At 35.7% G+C, this 20,606-nt stretch overlaps 1 protein-coding gene across 26 annotated transcripts in view; it reads right to left on the reverse strand.

The window, feature by feature from the left end:
* Nucleotides 1-20,606, reverse strand: part of LOC120417793 (potassium channel subfamily T member 2) — a 367,487-nt gene that overhangs the window by 184,769 nt on the left and 162,112 nt on the right. For 2 of the 26 annotated variants that reach the window (XM_039579971.2, XM_052710600.1), the window contains exon 1: nt 6,544-7,427. The exons of the other annotated variants lie outside the window; for them this stretch is intronic. Coding sequence is in view for 1 of the 2 variants with exons in the window: in XM_052710600.1 (XP_052566560.1) it covers nt 6,544-6,570 (27 nt within the window). In the remaining variant the exon portion in view is untranslated. Of the gene's footprint in view, nt 1-6,543; nt 7,428-20,606 lie in introns of those variants that run through there. 26 annotated transcript variants of the gene reach the window in all.

Consider the following 20,606-nt stretch of genomic DNA (forward strand, 5'->3'; position numbering starts at 1 on the left):
AACGCACCAGACATGTTAAATTCATGCCCACAAAGGCTCTTTTTACTTCGACATCCTGTGCTGGTTGCAGCCGGTACAGCAAGCAACCTATCCGGGTGGCAAAATTTCGGATGGATATCGATTTCGCAAAACTTTTCGCCCATCATGCATAATTAAAGCCATCCTGCCCCCATGTGGCTCATGTTGCACGAGGCCGCCCCGTTCGTTCCAGTAGCTGCTAGACAATCTGGTTGTGGTGCTTTATGGGACAGGTGATAGCCCGGAGATGTCTGGAAATTTTGAATGATCCAGGAAATCAAAGCTGGTAGTGCCAGTGTAGCCTAACATTCAAATTTCACAAAACTAATTTCACCGCAAATTCGTGTTTCTGCCGAGCGCATAGTTGGCCACCAATCTAGCTCACTTTCCATCACCAACAACACTGGCTTTCATCACGGCATGGCTTGCTATGGTCGGTTGATGGTTTTCGTCGTCGGGACCATCAAGTTGGCCGTCCAGCATCCGTGTTTGAGTCGGAGAGTCGGGTCCAACTTTGATAAATAAAACATTTTCGCCATCGGAGGTACACTCTTCATCATGGAGAGCGGTCGAAACTAGAGTTTTGAGGTGTACAATTTTGTAGGGGAAATCCGAGGAAAATGGTTGACACATTTTCGGATGAATTAGCACAACCCAAAGCACCCTACAGAACCTCTGAACAGGTGGACTTTCACCGGAGGCTTAACCTACGTTTGACCGAAAACCGCTCCGGAGGCCGGTCTGTGGCTACTTGGATGGTGTCGTTTTGGTCGTCTCATCAAAAAAATCTTTCCGCCGTGACCTTTTGCTTGAATAATCTCCGCCATGCTTTCGGAAGTTCAATGGTCCGTTCTGCCAGAAGAAACCGGATGTGGCGTTTTGGTTGTTTTTGTGGTGGTGGTGGTGGATTACTTCATTTATAGAATTTTATGGCCCGGAATGTTGGTCGAGATTGGAGCACTAAATTCGACTAAATTCATTCCGTGTCGCGGCCGACGCTTGGCCGAACCTAACCCTGAACATCGCCCGAGTGCGATAAAATTAATACATTTTCCTGAAACAAAATCCTTATTTATGAACGCACATAAAATTGGGTAGCTTTTACACCGCTCACTAAACACCCTCCCCTCAACCCCCCGCAGGTCATTATTGATAGTGCCAATTTAGGTGTTGAGGGTTAACCTCCCGCCTGGATGAATTATTTATGGCTTGCGGGGCAATTTTACACCGGGTTTTTAGTTATTGTTTGACCAGAACCAGCGCACCGAATTGCGCTCCTTCATCTCTGACCGACAATTTATTGCGACCGAACTGACCCGGGACCGGTCCTAGTAGGCACGATAAATTTTGGTCAGTGGCGATGACGGCCCGCACTCACTCAAATCAATGTTGCATTGATTGGTGGGAGTGTTGTTTGTTTATTTGTTGTTGTTGATGTTGTGTCAGAAGGCGGACGGGTTTACTGTTTGTTTACTATCACCCATTTGTATCTGACAGAGCTGCCACAGGGCAATGGCACGTACGGGTACGGTTCCCGAATGAACACATGCACACGCCGATTTTATTTACTATACACAGCGAGAATTAATGTACCAAACAATTTGGCAACACGGGATTGGTTTGGTCATTATTGAAACATTAAATAATTTATTAGTTTTTTTTTTCTGAAAACTGGCAACCTTGTCAAAATAAACTGAAACTAATTAAAACAATGTGAACGGGTTAATGTAGGTTTGTAGATAAACAGTGGAACTCGCTTTCGTCTGCGAATCAGGAAATGTTGGACTTGACTATCCGAAGGCCAGTTTGCATAACTCAACATTTTTCAACTTGGTGTCAGAAAACAAAGGGCAGAATTTTTGACCATTCTTATCTATAGCTCAAAAGTTGCGGATTTTGTACCCTGACACATATAAAAAATCTCGAAAATAATAAAAAAAAAACGTTTTGTGGGAAATTTAACTAAAAAAATGCATTTTTTCCGTGCACATTTTTTTTTAATATTCCTCAACAATAATTACAACTTTGCCGAAGACAGAATCTACATACGAGAGGATATAGAGCACGATTTGGTAGTAAAAAGGTTTGGTGAACAGACGGAGAGGATACATCCTGACATTGTCGAGAGTACTATCCTCATGGATTCATTTTCCGAAAAGTTCACCATTAAAAAAAAAGTGTCGATACCAAGAATTGTACCCAAGACCTTTTGCTTACCGAATCCATGGCTTTACAGTATCGGCCACCATGGTACGATGATTAAGTGATGGGCATATAGAATTAGCGTAATATTGAATGTTTGGCCCTTTTAAAATGTTAGTCTTGATTCGAAAAATTATAAAATATTGTTTTCAAAAAGATCGGAAAATTTCACGAATGTTCCATATTTTAACATTAAAAATCGGACCATAAGTTGCTGCGATATAAAATTTCGATTTTCCCAAAAATCTTTTTTTTTTCAAAAAATCATTGCTTGCTGGCCGAATTTTTTACCATTCTATCTATAGCTCAAAAGTTGCGGATTTTGTCCCCCAAAACATAAAAATAATCAATGAAATAAAAAATAAACATATTTAGGGAAACTGTGTATCGGTGAAAAAAAAGTTTATTAAAGAACCGGCTTTAAAGTTTATTAAATTGATCAGAATCTTTAAAAATACAGATTTTCGATTATTTACCCACCATTTTTGCATGAACAGCTGCCAAAATTGTATGGCACAACGTTTGAGCCAAATTAAAAATACAAAACATAAAAATTGTCGAAATCAGCCGATTTTGCAGAAAATTGTTCACTAAGGCTAAAAGACACACATTTTAATAAAATTTTAGAAGCCAAAAAAGTTAAAAAAAATTAAGGTCATAGTTTGTTCTTTGGGATTGAAAAGTATTGCATTTTTTTTCCAAAATGTAGGAAAATATAGTCCTATAACTTAACACTACTAGTATAAATTGATTATTTTTTTATATAAAACTGGATGTTTACGATACACAATAAATAACCTAAAATTACATCAGGAATGGTGACAGATTTTGTTTCAAAAAAAAGTGAGTAATTTGCATCAGGAACTGGTGAAATTTACGTAAGTTTCTTTAGAAATACACATTTTTGCATATTATTTTAGGTAAAATTGCTTTAAAAAATAAATTTTCACATGATATAGAGTTATAAGAGTTAAAATTTATTCATAATCAATGTGTTGTAAAAAATGGCACGGTTCAAAAAAATCATTTGTTCTGTTTATTTCTAAAACTTTACTAAACATCTTAAATAAATTTAAATTAAAATATGTATTTTAATTACCACAAATATTTATTAGCGATTTATATTGATTTCATCAATTTTAGCATTTTTGAACCGATTTTGTAGATTGAATTAAAAATTAGATTTTGTGAGAAAAATCTTTTATTTTTTTGTTTTCTTTTATAAATTGGAAAGGTTGAATTTACCTCTTTTATGCCATAATTTTACCTCAATTTAGACTGATAAAAGTGACATTACATCAGAAAAGTGCTTAAGTTACACATTTTCAGAGGTTTATTTTTTTACATTTTTTCTAACATAAAAAATGTACCCCTTCCCATAAGTTCTAAAACAAGAAGTTTGGTTAATTTTTAACATTTTTGAGCCTAGTAAAAAGTGTCACATAATGTTTAAAACATTTCAGTTAATTCAGTTCACAAATTTGCAAAATAAATCAATACTTTACAAAAAAAAAATCATATAGTTTGTCGAAGTTTTTCCTATTTAATTTTTTTATTTTTTTCCCTTTAGTTTGTTTTTAATATAAAAGATAAACGTAAAAAATGTGTTCCTAATAGTTTAACATCAATTTTACTAGGTTTTTTTTTTGCAACGAAAACTTAAATTTGACAATAATCACCTAAACTAAAATACTTTTAACAAATTTGCATTTGCCAAATTAATAATTAAAAACTAACTTAATCCACCTATGTGGTTGATGCCTTCCTCATTTTTTACCAACCATGGGTAATATGAGAGGTTTGGACACATATTTCAGCTATTTTTTTAGGTCCAGAAAAATAAATACACAGATATAACTTAAGTTGTCATAACTCGAGACAGGGTAGCCAGATCTTCAATGTTGTGGACTCGTTGGAAAGGTCTCTCGATTATCTAACCAACGATGGGTCGGATGATGGATCCGGACATCGTTTACATACATTTAAGTGAGATCCGGCTTCAAAAAAGTACATAAATATCACTTAAGTGGTCATAACTCGAGACAGGGTAGCCAGATCTTCAATGTTGTGGACTCGTTGGAAAGGTCTCTCGATTATCTAACCAACGATGGGTCGGATGATGGATCCGGACATCGTTTACATACATTTAAGTGAGATCCGGCTTCAAAAAAGTACATAAATATCACTTAAGTGGTCATAACTCGAGACAGGGTTGCCAGATCTTCAATATTGTGGACTCGTTGGAAAGGTCTCTCGATTATCTAACCAACGATGGGTCGGATGATGGATCCGGACATCGTTTACATACATTTAAGTGAGATCCGGCTTCAAAAAAGTACATAAATATCACTTAAGTGGTCATAACTCGAGACAGGGTAGCCAGATCTTCAATGTTGTGGACTCGTTGGAAAGGTCTCTCAATTATCTAACCAACGATGGGTCGGATGATGGATCCGGACATCGTTTACATACATTTAAGTGAGATCCGGCTTCAAAAAAGTACATAAATATCACTTAAGTGGTCATAACTCGAGACAGGGTTGCCAGATCTTCAATGATGTGGACTCGTTGGAAAGGTCTCTCGATTACCTAACCAATGACGGGTCGGATGATGGATCCGGACATCGTTTACATACATTTAAGTGAGATCCGGCTTAAAAAAAGTACATAAATATCACTAAAGTGGTCATAACTCGAGACAGGGTAGCCAGATCTTCAATGTTGTGGACTCGTTGGAAAGGTCTCTCAATTATCTAACCAACGATGGGTCGGATGATGGATCCGGACATCGTTTACATACATTTAAGTGAGATCCGGCTTCAAAAAAGTACATAAATATCACTTAAGTGGTCATAACTCGAGACAGGGTTGCCAGATCTTCAATGATGTGGACTCGTTGGAAAGGTCTCTCGATTACCTAACCAATGACGGGTCGGATGATGGATCCGGACATCGTTTACATACATTTAAGTGAGATCCGGCTTCAAAAAAGTACATAAATATCACTTAAGTGGTCATAACTCGAGACAGGGTAGCCAGATCTTCAATGTTGTGGACTCGTTGGAAAGGTCTCTCAATTATCTAACCAACGATGGGTCGGATGATAGATCCGGACATCGTTTACATACATTTAAGTGAGATCCGGCTTCAAAAAAGTACATAAATATCACTTAAGTGGTCATAACTCGAGACAGGGTTGCCAGATCTTCAATGTTGTGGACTCGTTGGAAAGGTCTCTCGATTATCTAACCAACGATGGGTCGGATGATGGATCCGGACATCGTTTACATGCATATAATTGAGATCCGGATATATGTGAAAACACATTTTTATACATAACTTTTGAACTACTTATCGAAACTTTAAACAATTCAATAGCGATGTATGGGACCCTAAACCAAGTCGAATGCAACTGGTTCGATCAAAATCGGTTCAGCCAGTGCTGAGAAAACTTGGCAAGATTTTTGAACACATACATACATACACACACACACACATACACACACACAGACATTTGTTCAGTTTTCGATTCTGAGTCGATATGTATATATGAAGGTGGGTCTTCGAGCTTTTAATAAAAAGTTCATTTTTAGAGCAGGATTATAGCCTTACCTCAGTGAGGAAGGCAAAACAGTTTGAAATGATACTAAAGTTATCGAAACGTATTCACAAACACAAACACACAAAAAATCGAACAATTTCCAATCCTCTCGTTAGTCTCGTCCCAAATCCAACTTCGTAATCCTGTAAACAATCACTGCAAAAAAAAAAAACGAATTGATCATCCGTGCCAAAATCCATCGGAAATCCGCCACTTCTCCCATCCGGAGAGCAAATAAAAAACACTAAAAATAGTCCACTTCTGGCTCGTCACTCGTAAAGCCTAACCCGATTCACCAGGTGAACACCACCACGAGCAAACAACACAAAAATATTCCCATTCGAGCCCGATCGGATGAATTATTATCCCACTAAAACCCCCTTGCTGCTTGCTGCGACCAACCGACCGAGGAGTGATTCACACACACACTCCCACTCCCGTGCTGCCAGCAGTCGCCGGTGAAAAACTGCCCCCAATTAATTCACGTCTAAGCTAATGGAAAACAGTGAGGTGTGAGAGTTCGCAGGGGTGGTGGAAGCAATTGGCAATATTTACAGCCTCGCATAAACATTCACAAACGCGCTGCAACAAACAAACTAAACTGGTTGGCATCACTGCCACGGCTACAGACTAGTGGACTGGGGGACGCAGACAAACTCGCGGTGCGGCGGCAGGGATGGGGACTAATGGAGGGAGGGGGGAGGGGATCCTAAGGTACTCACATTTGAGTCACCAGGGTTATCCTCCATTCATTGATTATTCAGAGCAGCTGGCAACACTGCTGTCTGCAGACTTTTTGAGGGCAGATGGTTTTTCTGCAAACTTTTTTTTGTTTCGTTGTTGGTGACACGTTACCTGTGGTCTCTATCATAAGATGAAGGTGTTAGGTGTATCCAATTGTGGTCATGCTACGGCACAGCTAGGAACGAGTAATCCACCTAACGATACGATTAAAGCTTTTGGTTTGTTTGTCTTTTTTCGAAAAGCACAGCGATGCTTAAGGTTCTACAAAAATACAGAGTCTACAGACTATTTCTTAAAGGCTATCGACTAACTTTGGTTACAGATTTTAACGCTACTTATTGACACTTTTCTTGTTTTTTTAAATAACTTTCCACGAAAAACTGGATGAAGAGTTTCACAAGCACCACTTTCACTTTCTATTCCCGACCGGATCAATAAAAAGCCGCAAATAATTAACATCCGCCTAATTTCCGAGAAGAAGAACTTCAACCTGCGGCCTCTTCAGGATGTTATTGTTGCTCGTCCTGCCTGTCTGAGCACAGCATCCTTCCGCTGTGTTTTTTTTTGCACGTGTGTGTGTGCGTCTCACTCACAGTAATAAAATCCGAAAAAAAACTTTTTTCAAAACTCTTCAGACTTAAACTCCGGAACGCCGCGTAATCTCCGGAACAGGACACACACACTCACACAACCGGAAGTTTGGGAACTTTGGACGCGCGCTCGCAATTTCACACGAAAATCTGTGTAATCTCAACGTGTATTCGTGTGTGCGTTTGTACGTGTGACGAATTTTCCCTCAATGACGCAACAACAAAGCAGGCGGACTTGCAGACGCGGCCGCGTGAAGATTACAACTGAACACAGCAGGCCATGGTCGGCCACTCCGAACCACCACAGAGACCAGATGTTTCGAGGAAATACCCCGCTCCCATCCCCAAACCCCGCCCTCCACCTCAGGTGGGTGGCATCGCATCTCGGCCGGAAAATCGACATCGCGCGCGCTTTTCCCAACTTTAAAAGAGCGCGGGAGAGGCTTTTCCTCAAAAGAGAGGGAGAGAGCGAAAACATCCGAACCTGTTCCGGGAGAAAGTTCGGCCGGCACCATGCTCCTGTTGTTTGGCTCAGCTGATTGGAACGAAGTAGGCGCGGGAGCTTTTTTCTCTTGTTCGGGGAAAAGCTCGCTCTCTGCTTCGCTGTTCGGCTTCCGCTCTCAATCGTAGTAACCTTGTCGGGGTCGAAGGCAGGTGAAAGCACATTCCAGAGATGCCCCAAGAAGAAGACGTTTGGAGCAGGTCGTTGGCCAAGAAAGCTTCCGAAAATCAAAGTTGGCGGATTCTTGGATGTGTGTTTTGGTACGGGAGAAGAGAACAGACTTTTTTTTGGGGGAGCTTTTGGATGTTTTTAGAGAACGTTGAAGATTTTGTCATGTTGAGGATGTTTAGAGAGAAAAAAGTGTAGAACAGTTATGATTTGGGAAAAAGTGGTAGGAACTGAAGAAGAAAACCTAAGTTATTTATTGCACTCAGGTAAACTCTTTCGATGGCTTTTATAATGGATGCTCAAATTTAAGCATTAATTGACCCTTTCCTACGAATTAAGCCATCATTAACTCACATCCAAACTGTTACATTAAGAGTCTCGAGGCTGAAACAATTTCATATTTAAAATTAGCACTTTGTGTTTTAAACGATCAGAAAATATGAGAATCCTGCTTTAATATAGATTACACTGACCAATCATTTTAAACTTATTATACAAAAAAAAAAATGAGAAAATTTATATCTTTTGAAGAAGTACTATTCCGAATACAGAAAATGTTATTTAGTTTTTTTTTAAATTTTCCCCCAAAAACCATTTCCTGGAATTCTTTTTTTTTCATTTTTCAATATATTAAGGGGTAATAGAAATTACAATCCAAGGATTAAACATCTCAATGAAAAGTATTCTAATTACTCACGAATGCAGTTGATGTACAATAATCAATTTCATGGAATTTCATCAAAAAAAAATATTTTTAATAAACTTAAACAAGGTGAAAACAATAAACGATTATCAAAGAAAAATGCATTTAAGAATGTTTTCAATTGATTTCACTTGGTTTTTCATAAAAAGGTAAATGTTTTTGAAAATTTAGTTTTGTCCTTGAATTTTCAGGTCGATTTTTGGGAAGGAAGGGGGGGATGGATAAAATGGACTTTGATATTTGCAACGGCCTAATCAAGACACCAAAATATATTATGGATGTTCACGTCATTTGATATGCAAATTGCAGTTAAAGATCAAAATTCAAAACAATTTTGTCAAGATTTTGTTTTTTGATCAACAAAGTATTTAAAAATATATAAATTTTAGTTTTATTTTAATAAGACTAGTTCAACTTTATTTTAAACTATTGTTCCTCGACTCTGGCCAAGGTTTAAAAACAGGGATGGGCCAAAAAAAGATATTTTTCAAAATTCAAAAGATTTTTGAATAATCCCAAACATGCTTAAAAATCATTGTAAATGTAGAAAAAAGTAAAGTAAAGTTGACAGAAGAATCAATTTGACAAAAAAAAAAAGAAATTGATCGTCCCATACCAAATTGCATTCATTATTCATTGCACATTGAAAAATCATGTTAATTTGGAAGGTGAAAAAAAAGAAGTTTTAATAACTTCTTAAATGATGTAATATTGCCGGAAATGAATCAAAGAATCGATTAATTTGACACAGTCTTATTTCTTTTCTTTTTTTCAAATGAATGATCAGCAAAAAAATAAAAACACACTCAAATAAACTCAAAAAATGAATTTTTGATGAACATTGAAAATATAAATAATAATGTTTTTATAGGGTTTAAAAATGGAAAGTATTTTGTAAGGCTTTGTAAAAAAGCAGAAAGTTTTTTTTAGAAATTTTCTCTTAATTCTTTGTTCTATCAACCTTCGTTGTTTGGCTTTACTTTAGACCAGGGGTGCTCAAAGTTTTTGAAGGCCGGACCAAATTTGAAGCTCAAATGAGCTTGCGGGCCAAATTTACAAAAAAGGTTATAAAAAAAATAATTACGTTATTTTAATTTAAAAGATTTGATATCTGTTATTTAAAAAAATAAATGTCAATTCAAAATAATAGAAACCACAAAATTACGGTTTTCTATCGGTAATATTGATTTTATTGTTTCAAGTATTTGAAAAAAAGTTTTTAGCTGAATGTAAATGTATTTTTTTTAAATGTTAGAAAATGCTGTAAGCTTCAATATAATTAAACTGCAATCATTATTTTCAGAAAAAATAATATTAAAAAAAAAACATTTTAGCGAAAAAACGTTTATTTATTTCAGCGAAAATTCACCAAAATTCAATTTTTTTTTTCAATAAACCCAAACATGCTCAAATGATTCTAAATGCAAGAAATGCATATTTAATTAATTTCAGCTGATTGCACTTAAATTTCAATTTTTTATGTTTTGAAGGTTTTTGAAAATATAGTTTTGCTCCTGGTTTTTCGAGCCAATTTTTTAATAATGGTGGAGGGGTGGGTTGATCGACGAAGCTTGATCCTCCGATTTCCACATTTTGTCTGTCTGAATCAGTTGGTATTCAATCAGATTCGTTATCTAACTGTAATGAGTACGAATCCCGAAGGAAGTGCAATGTAATTTTGAGGGTCTGGGTCAGGGTCATTATGACTTGCAAATTAATAAAAAAAAAACTTATATTTTTGCAACTATTACAGAATTCTACCTAAGTCAAACTTGAACGTTTTCTTTTTAAATGTTTCTGTAAAATTGTTTTAAATATAAAATATTTTGAACAAATTATTTGTAACCTGAGGTGGGGATCAGAATATTTATAAATCGAAGTTTATTTTATTATCAAAAAATAAAAAAGATTAGCACAAAAAGTTTAAAACAAACCTTAATTTTAAAAAAGTGTAAAATCACTTTACAAGTGGTCAACGGGCCATTTTACATGATCATTCAAAATGGGTTCGCGGGCCATAAAATATCACTTCGCGGGCCACGTTTGGCTCGCGGGCCATACTTTGGTCACCCCTGACTTTAGACAATAGAAACTTCGAACAAGCAATAAACTCAAATACGACCACGACAATGTTCCAAAGTGATTTGGGAATACGTGGTTCAAGATGGCGTTCAAATTGGCAGTGATGGGTTATTGAGAACATTTATTTCGTAGTGTAACATTAAATCATCCGCTACAATTTGACTTCTTTGAATCGCTGAACTCGAAATCGATTTTGAAAATAAAAATAGAAATTTCGTAAAATATATTTTTTTTTAATTGAGTCGATCGAACATAAATCAAAAATATTGGAAAATATATATTTTTCATGAAAATAACTTTAATAATCGTGTTTGAAATTACTTTTCAGCACATCTTATTAATATATAAAAAGTTGTTAAATATCGTTCGTTCCCATCAATGACACTTATTAGTTATCTTATCATTTCCATGGCACACTACGTTCTCTTCACCTGACTTCCAACTGATTCTTCAGAAAAACAAACAACAACAAAAATGGGGTCATTTTCCACCCCCCCCCCCCCCTCCCCATGCGAAATGTTCCCGAATGCAACAGAGTTTTTTTTCCACTTTGCATTATTTATGACGCCGCTTGGGAACTGTCATCTGTTGCATGGCGTGGCGTGCCATTTTCCTGCGCAAATTCCGGGTGTCAAATGTTATGCAAATTGCTCGGTGTGGGAAATGTACGCGGAAAACCGAGGGAAATTCGTTTGACAGCCAATTTCGGACAATGTGACTCCCGGACTTTGGTCATTAATAAAACGGTTGAGCGCTTAAGCGCACTTAATCCTTAATTAGTTAATTAAGGCTTGCCCTCATGTGTGTGTGTGCGCGTGTGGGGAATTAAGCAATTCGCGGCCCACTTTGATGGCGCGTGCTACACTGGGGAAAATGAGCACCGTTAAATGAGCGTTATTATTCTTTTCAAAACACACACATAATTGGAAAGCAATCAGTTTTTCGCGGAAGAGTTGGTTTATTTTTCATTTCAATCAACAAATATCGACGGCTCTGAGCAGCCAGAAGAAGGTAGGTATGTTTGAGAGATTACTCTCGATTTATGGTGGGCAAAACGAAAAGTGCCAATGGGGAAAATGGGAAAAGGGAAAACACTCCGATCGATGAAGAGGTGGTTGCGGTATGTTTGTGTTATGTTATGTGGAAAAATTTAATGACCCTTTTTAGAGGCAGGTCTTTCTTTTTTACGACGAGAACGATGATGACTGGTGAAATGAGGTGGAAGTGTGGCTAAATTGAAAGTAAACAAAAAGGGTACGTGGTATATTTCAACTGACTTTAAAGTTCACCCAGCGAAGCTCGATGGTGATGCAAGCTCCAAGAGATATTACCCCGTTTGTATGGCGGCGGTGGCGACAAGACACCGGGATTAGATGCTGCTGGCAAATGTGTTTGCACTTGAAATTAGGGGCTGAAGCAAGTACATTCCCCGGAGGCTGTGTGTGTGTGGGCCCATGTTGTGCTGACTTTGTGACTTTGTGGAAAAGTGACACTAGGCAGGCAGACTAATTACTGTGGTGGGGTAGGACGACGTTGACGCTGGGAGGGAAGTTTGTTGGTTTAAAGCAACTCCGGGGTCGTAGCGAGTTTTGTGAGAAAATTGACTTTGGTACAGAGCCTGGATTTGTTGGCACGGGGTAAACATTGCTCGTGAATGAATGGGTTGGGGTGGTTTGCTGTGTGTATACTTTGAAGTTTTATCTTCTCTTGAAATTATCATTGGAAAGGCTTTGCAAACGGGATTAGACACTTTGCGGTGATAATTTAGACGCTTTTGTGGTGCAAAGGTGGAGGAGGTTTTACGTCATGTCGGTAAAAAGTTATGTCAGGCATGAAAATTTAATTGTTCATTCTACATGCTAGTAGATGGTACATCCGCGAGAGTAGAAGAAGCCTTCTTGTTTCAGAAAATTTGATTGGAAAAGAAATATTTTGAAATATTCAATGCAACAAAAAGTTTCAAGAGTTCTACAAGAGTTAATAAAACAAGAAAACTCACTTCGAGTATTCTTCCAAACTCCTGTATAAATCGAGGGAAAAAATGTTTCGCAAAAAAAAAACTTTTTATGCAACGATAAACATTCTCAATTGAATCTCAATGAATGGGTAGCACCGGACATTCCCTCGTCAAAGCAACAAATTCTGTCAAATCAAGCCCGTCATAACAAAGCGATAAAAATAATTGATTCGTGATATTTTACATTTGATTTCTATGAAATTTACAAGATTAAAAAAAAAATATTTGGATCATTTACAATGTAAGTCATGTAAATATACATTAACTATCATGATGCCTTTTTATACATGTTTAATAATGTAAATTTACGGGATTTTTCCCCTGTGTGCTCTTGAATGTTTGAAATAAGATTCCAAAATGGCGGTGTGAAATATTGAAAAAATGCATTTGGTAATTTTTAAAGCATTCAACTATTCAATTTTGTCTAAAATGAGGTCGCAGAGTTTGAAATCATATTCTAGTAATTCCATAATCCAAAGTCCCATACCTTCGGATAATCGAAACTTCGGATTATACTGTCTGGACTGTTTATAGTTTTCATGTTATTGCAAGTCAACTTCCATTATCATTTAGAAGATTAATTTTTCGAGACAAACATAAACTTAAAAAAATATGCACAAAAATGATCATTTTCGATCTCAAATATGATTCTGGATCTTTTTTTTATGTATTTTTTACAATACTTTCGTTTATTTACAAATTTATTATTTTTTTTTCAAAAATTCCTTACTTTGATACAAGATATTTTGAAAAATGAACTTATCGCGATAAAAAGTCCAACTAAAAAATACGATTTCCATCCGTGTACCTTACAAAAAGAACGTATTGGAAAAATCTTTTCCATTAAACTAAATTTAAAAAAGTAAAATTTTACAAATGCAAAAAAAAAACAAAAAAAGCGAAAAAAAATCAGATTTTACGCTGTTTTTTTTTTGTATAGCCAATCCTGACTGCGGACTTAAATGATAAAAAGTATCCACATATTTATTTTTTACACAGTTTTGTATTCGAATCATAGCAAAATTTCAATATGATTTTCTTTTGAATGTACCAGGGGCGCCAACTGGTGAGGGCCCCCTTTTCTATTTTTTACTATTTTCTTGGCGAGATATTATTTTCGATAATTCACTTCTTTAAACAATATTTAATTGATTTCAGTGATTTTTTAAAGTATATGGCATTGCTCTTATTTTAAAAAATATTATTTATTATTCTTTTCAACATTTATTTGTTGTCATTTTTTAAAAAAAAAGACCGGTTCTTTGAATTATTTATAGAAATGTTTTTTTTTATATATCTTTGCATTCTTTTGAGCATGATCAGTACCTTGCAAACAGAAATCAGAATAAAAGAAAATATTCTTCTCGCGATGTTTTACTCTTTTAAAATAAGCAGTTCTGGAAAAATAGATTTGACATCCATTTGGACATGGCAGGAAGGTATCTGTAAAGTTTTGTTTATTTTAGACATGCGCGATTCCTAGAAATCAAGGTTAAATTGTTTCTTAATTGATGGTTAGCAGTTCTTGGCAATATAAGAAGGAATTCGAAATAAAGCAATAACTTTCCAACTAGAAGTTCATTAAATTATTTTGATAAGTATATTTTTTTTCTGTGGAACTCAAACATTTTGCAAAAAAAAAACGATTTAGTCAAAAATAAAAACAAAGCATTTCCTAAGATTGTTAAGGCAACAAAACACTATCGGTAAATTACAAACCTAGAAAAACCGATGATAGTTTGATTGTTTTTTTTTCGATTTCGACTGAGTCGACAAAACATTGAAAAAGTAAACTCAATAAAGAGCAGAGTTCCTAAAAAACATGTTTCATGAAAAATTGAGGGCATCATAGTCCAGTTAAATGCTCATATTACTCATAACACAGATTGAAAATTAAATTGCAGTAACAATTAAAAATATTGATCAAACACAGAAGCGAACCAACTTCCATTATTCTGACTGGCTTTTGTGGTTTCCAACCATGCTGCAATATGATTTATTTACTGCTTCCATTGAACGACCGGTTTTCATAACATACGCATCACGGTCAACCACATCCGCCATGACACAGCTTGAACCTGAACTACTAAAAACATTCCAGCACAATCGTTTAAAATCGATGAGCTTAAATTTAATTTTCATTAATGATTCTAAATATACTTTAATTCAACACAGTAGATATCAACATACAAGAACTTCACTTTCCTTTTGCGCTGCATCATGCACAGAAAATTAATTAAAATAAATTTCCACCATTTTCCTGTGTCATGAAAATTGAACAACCTCGTGCAACGTCGAGCACCGCCAAGAAGTGCTTGTCTGTCTCGAAATTATTACTCCATTTTTTTTTCAACCCTTGTTGCACAAGCAACACGACTCTTGTTGCGTGTCTTCGCGAGAGCAACACAAAACAAGACGAACATCGTTTTAATCGAATAACTTGCCTTCTGCTGCACGCTTCATTAGCCTTGTTTGCGGGGTAATTGAGTTTGATGCACGATTTTCTGGCAACACTGTTTTGAGCTTAAGGCAGTGAAGTCAGAAGAGCGGACAATAATTTATCTTTGCAAATCTCTTTCAACGATTCGCACGAAGGTAATTCAAATAAATCACTTTCGCAATTTGCTAGCCCTTGCCGCAAGCTTTTGGGAGGAAAGCTTGCCGGAAAAGTTTTCCCTTTTTCCAGGACTAAGATTGTTTTTTTTTTTTATTTTTGGGCTGCAATAATAATTCCTCTTCTCACCGGTACTTCATTCCAACGATGGCGACAGAGAATGATGATGACGGGCAATAAAATAAACACTCAATTAGCCTGGGCGACGTGATGAGTCCCATTCACAACTTTTGGAAGTAAGAATCCCAATTAGAGACCTTCGGCGAGCAGCACTTCAAACGTTTATGACCGGCCAGGAATTGTTTGATGGAGGGATTTCTGGGTGATTCTTTGTGACTGGAACTGGTTTTTGAAAGTTTGTACCCCTTAAATTAAAAAGTTAATTTTAAGCTGTTTTACCTAAATTATAAAACGATATTCAAATTGAAAAAACGAAAGATTTCAATAATAACATTAAGTTTATTTCACAATTAGAAAGACCAAGCGTCTACAGCAAATGATTGGCTTAAAAATGATTTGGTAAACAACCATAATCACTGTAAAAATATCTTAACGAAATTTGTATACATATTCAACATTAAGAAGAATTAAACAGTTATTCAGAACAAAATTATGCTGATACGATTTCATGAAATTTCAATAAAATAGCCAGTTTATCCCGAGGCATACTCCACCTGGGAAGGAATAGCTAAACTTTCGAGAAAAAGTAAGCTCTCTTATCTCACTGATAAAGTTCAACTTAAAACCCGTCACCCAGCAAGCTTTCATTTTTATAGCAACTCTCGACACTCAATTCACCTCCAATTCACTCCCGCAACTTCATCCTAACCAGCCCACTCACCCACGACCAACCACCCCCAACCCAACGCGCATGTCCTGTTTCTTCACCCTCCTTCAACAGCTGAGTCTCGCACATCCAAGTAACCCACACGTGTGTCTTGCGGAGTTTTGCGCGCGCGATTTGCAGGTGTGTAAAGGCTCTCTCCCCGTCGCTCTCTCGACGAGGCACACAGCTCAGTAGGCCTCGAGCGTTCGGGTGGAGCGGAACGTGACCTGCACGTGACCTGGCTGATTTGTGATTTGTGGGGTGGAATTGAAGCTTTTGCGGGCACCCCTCAAGGGCTACTAGATTGGCAAATCTTGAAATAAAGTTTAGATTTGTTTTATGGTCGAGATTTTGTGCTAGAATCATACTTTTTCGTAGATTGTACAAGACACGTTGGCTAGACGACTGGGACGACGACGATGTAGATTACCGTTAGAAGCCGGTTTGTTTTATGAGTTATTGCTGCAGAAGACGATGCATTTAGTACACATAAATTGCGCGTGCTTTAAAGCTGAGTAGAAGCAGCAAAATATTCGATTCACATAGTACATGGTATACTTGACCTCGGTTAAAGTTGATGATTTATAGCGATTACCGATGGGGTAATTAGCAGACACGGTGAAGTTTGAACACAGCCCCATGGCGAATTGGTAATTTTAAAAAAGTGCTGTAGAAATTTTTTGATTTATTTTCAAATAAGTATCGCAAAAATTTTAACAGTCTGTCAAGTTATTGTTTCACTCACAATGAATTAACATATTAAATTTAAAAAAAAATTGCATATGTCAATTTTATTTTTTTTAACAAAAAAAAATCTTGATAAACCAATAAAAATGTGAAAATTTTGGATTTTTAACAACAGACGAGCGCCCTGAAATGATATGTTTGAAAAGACATGAAAGCATGGCTTTTTCTAAGGCTTCCAAATCTTCGTAATTTTTTTTCCGTGTTTTTTTCTGAAAGTTTATAAATAAATCAAGTATTTTAACGATTCGAATACTGCTAATATAACTATCTAGTGTTCTTTAAAATTTTGACATTGATTTTTTGCGATGACTTTGATAGCCTGAAGATTTTTTTGCAAAAAAATAAATTTCATTGAAAAAAAAGAAATTGAAGCACGTCAACAAGCCCTTTTCAGCAAATTTTTAAAAGATTGAAATTTTAGAAAACTATTATTTCAATACTCGTTCTAACAATGATGCAACTGGTACTCTCAAAGTGTCATTATTATAGTATAATAATGAGTATTAATCTAACAAAAGAAAGCAATTTCGAATTATTTGGAAAATCTTCAAAACAAAATTAGTTCTAAAATGAAGTTTAACAATATTTAAAAATAAACAGACTTTTTAAAATTCAAATTCAAAACTTAATGTTGAAAAAATAATACCAACAAAACTCAAAACATGCATGAAACCTTGACGTAATTAAAATGAAAATTCAGTAACAATTTGAACACCATTTCAAATTGATTCAAAATGTGTGACGAAGCTATTGAAAAAATAAATCTCAATCAAAAATAGTTATTTTCAATTATTTGAAAAAAATACATGATAAGGCCGTTGCAAACATTTTACAAAGTTTATGTCACCCCCCCCCCCCCCCTCCCCTCCTCCTCGACTTTGGTCAGAGCATAAACTTCAAAAAAATATTTGCAACGGCCAAATTTGTTTTAAAAAACAAGTTTGAAAATTTTAAGAAACCTGATACAATGATGTCATTAAATTTGAAAACAGAAATTTTAATAGAGATTGGATATAATAGTTACTAATGACTTGAATCGACTTAATGTTAGTGATCTTAGATAGAAATAGAAATTTATGCTACAAGCTGTAAAATGCATATTTTTTCAACATTTGTTTTTTATGCAATTCCAAAAAAACCGTTTTAAATAGAATTTTATTTATCAAATCTTCATGTGTTTAGTCAAAACAATATTGAAAAATATATTTTGTCAGCACGTGTCATACATTTATCCAACGAGGTTCACCAAATTTAATAAATAATACGAGTGCTGAAAAAATCAAGTTTTTCAACGAGTTGCTACAATTTTTTTGCAATTCCGAAAAACGCTTATTGAATGGTATTTTAAATTAAAAAAAATTACTTTTCGAAACAAGTGCTGAAAAGTTCAACTTTTCAGCACTGGTGTTGCGAGGTATTATTTTTCCATTTTGTTATTTTTGGTAGAAAAAAGTAAGCCATTTAGTCATTCGAGAATGGCAGGAAAAGTTAGTAGTTTCACGACGGAATTGCAAAAAGTATAAACTTTTAACTCTTGTATCGAAAAGCATTTTTAGTAGAGGAAAGTAGGCCGTTTCATTAAACTACTCTCTCGCCGTTACTTCAAATAATCAAATCTCCATATAATTGAATCACAAAAAAAGTATGATCCAAAAATACATGAAAGTTATTTTGAAATTTTACATCCAAGATGGCGGCCAAAATGACGATGATAAAATATCGAGAAAAAGCAACCGGCAATTAAAAAACTCAAAATTTACTCAAATTGGGTAATAGAATTCAAATTTGATTTTAAATTTGAAGAAAAATAAAAAAAAACGAAAAAAAACTTGTTCATGAGTCGATTATCCGAACATTCGATGACACTTTCAAATAATAGAAACTAACAAATGTATGCACACAAAGGTTGAATAATTGAGATTGATTTGAACATGGATTTGAAAAACAACATTCAATTGAGCAATTCATTGTTTCACTTCAATTTATTATTAATTTTATTTTTTTCCCAACCCCCCCCCCCCTCCTGGTGGACAATTGTCCATATAAAAAAAACTTTTTTGTATGGAGCGTGGACAATCACCATACCTCCCCCCCCCTAAAGTGTCTACGTGGTTTATGGATGGTTCCTATGAAATTTTATGGGATTATAAATGTCAAAAAAGCTAAGTAGAAAAATGTTTTTTAAATGCTGAAATATTTGTATGCTAAGGCCGATGCAAATATTAAAAAAAAAATTTGTCCCTCGGCCCTGGCCGAGGTCAAGGAGGAGGGGGGGGGGGGGCAAAAAAATAAAAAAAATATAAAAATTTAAATAACAAGCCATAATCTTAACATTTCAATGAAAAAAGTGTTTTAAAATGCATTTTACACTAGTTCAGTTGTTTTCCAATCATTAGTTTTCAAAAAATCTAAGATCTGACAAAAACAAAAATTGTATCGAAAAAAAAGATTTTGCATCGAAAATTTTAAAAAAATCTTAGGATTTTTTAAGAAACCCAAACATGCTTAAAATGATTTTAAACGCCGGAGAATGTATTTTAATTTGATTTCAGCTGGTTGCCCTTGAATTTTCATTTAAATTTTGAAGTTTATTGTAAAAATATTTTTTTTGCCCCCTGATTTTTCAGGCCAATTTTGAAGGGGGGGGGGGTGACAAAAACTTTTAAAAATATTTGTACCAGCCTAATAGCTAAAGAAAAAGACATATTCTAGTCACCTCATCAAAATTTTAAAATCGGAAACAATTTCCCCAAAAGCATTCCAACCAAATAGCTTAAAATATTCAACCACTTTCATCTTTTTCCCCGATCTGTTCTACCACACTCAACCACAACAGGTTTGCCAGTCCGCAAAAAAAAACGATTTTTCTGATTGAAATTCGCAAATGGTATTGGAACTTTTCAATTGGCAGGGGAGAGATCGTGAAAACCTCCAGCAGCAGCTGTCACCCCAATCTGCTGTCCATCGGAAAGCACACTTTCAATAATGTACCGCACTCTGCTGACAATCCATCTCTCTTCGAGGGAACACTTTTGAATCCAAATTTCGTAAGCTTACCTTTCGGCGTTGATGCTGATGCTGCTGGCATTGACGATGATGATGGACCTCGACTCACACCGACTACCAGAGTAGGGGGTGGTGTGAAATTTATTCCATTTCAGCCCTCCCAACTTGTGCCCCGCCAACTTCCGATTGTTCCGATTGGATGGGTCGGTTGGGGGAGCTAAGTGTCTGCACCTTTTATTTAAACTCACCTGCGAAAGGAGAGAACAAGAGAAAACGAAGTTAGATAGAAAAGAACAGGAAAGATTAACGCAACACTGCAAGGTTGCCACCCACTTCAACCCCTCAAACCAAGTTGATTTCCACGCTTGAGCGGAGGATTCCAGTGATTATGCCTGGGTAAATGAGGGAAGCAGGAGACGGAACACACGTGCACGTAAAGAGACTGATTGGAATTTGATTTACATTTTGCGGGATTTGAAACTTCACAGACGATGAGATTTTCGGGAGGGAAAATCTGGAAAATTGTTCGTTCAAGCATGATGCTTTAAGGCCATCCGAAAATATGCAAATCACGATCGACAAATTTGCAAATATAACGTTGAACAGATCTGCCTGAAGGTATCATTATGGGTTTACGCATCGTAGAGTTTGAAGCAAATGAGGATAGACATAATTTGCAATTTAAAATATTTAAGTTAATTATTATTCAGGAAATTCTCAGCAAACAAGGTTTTTTATTTGACGCAAAAATAAGAAAATGTGCTGATCCTTTTGTTATACTTCCGC

This window comes from Culex pipiens, chromosome 3 (assembly GCF_016801865.2).
Source record: "Culex pipiens pallens isolate TS chromosome 3, TS_CPP_V2, whole genome shotgun sequence".
Taxonomy (NCBI): Eukaryota; Metazoa; Arthropoda; class Insecta; order Diptera; family Culicidae; genus Culex; species Culex pipiens.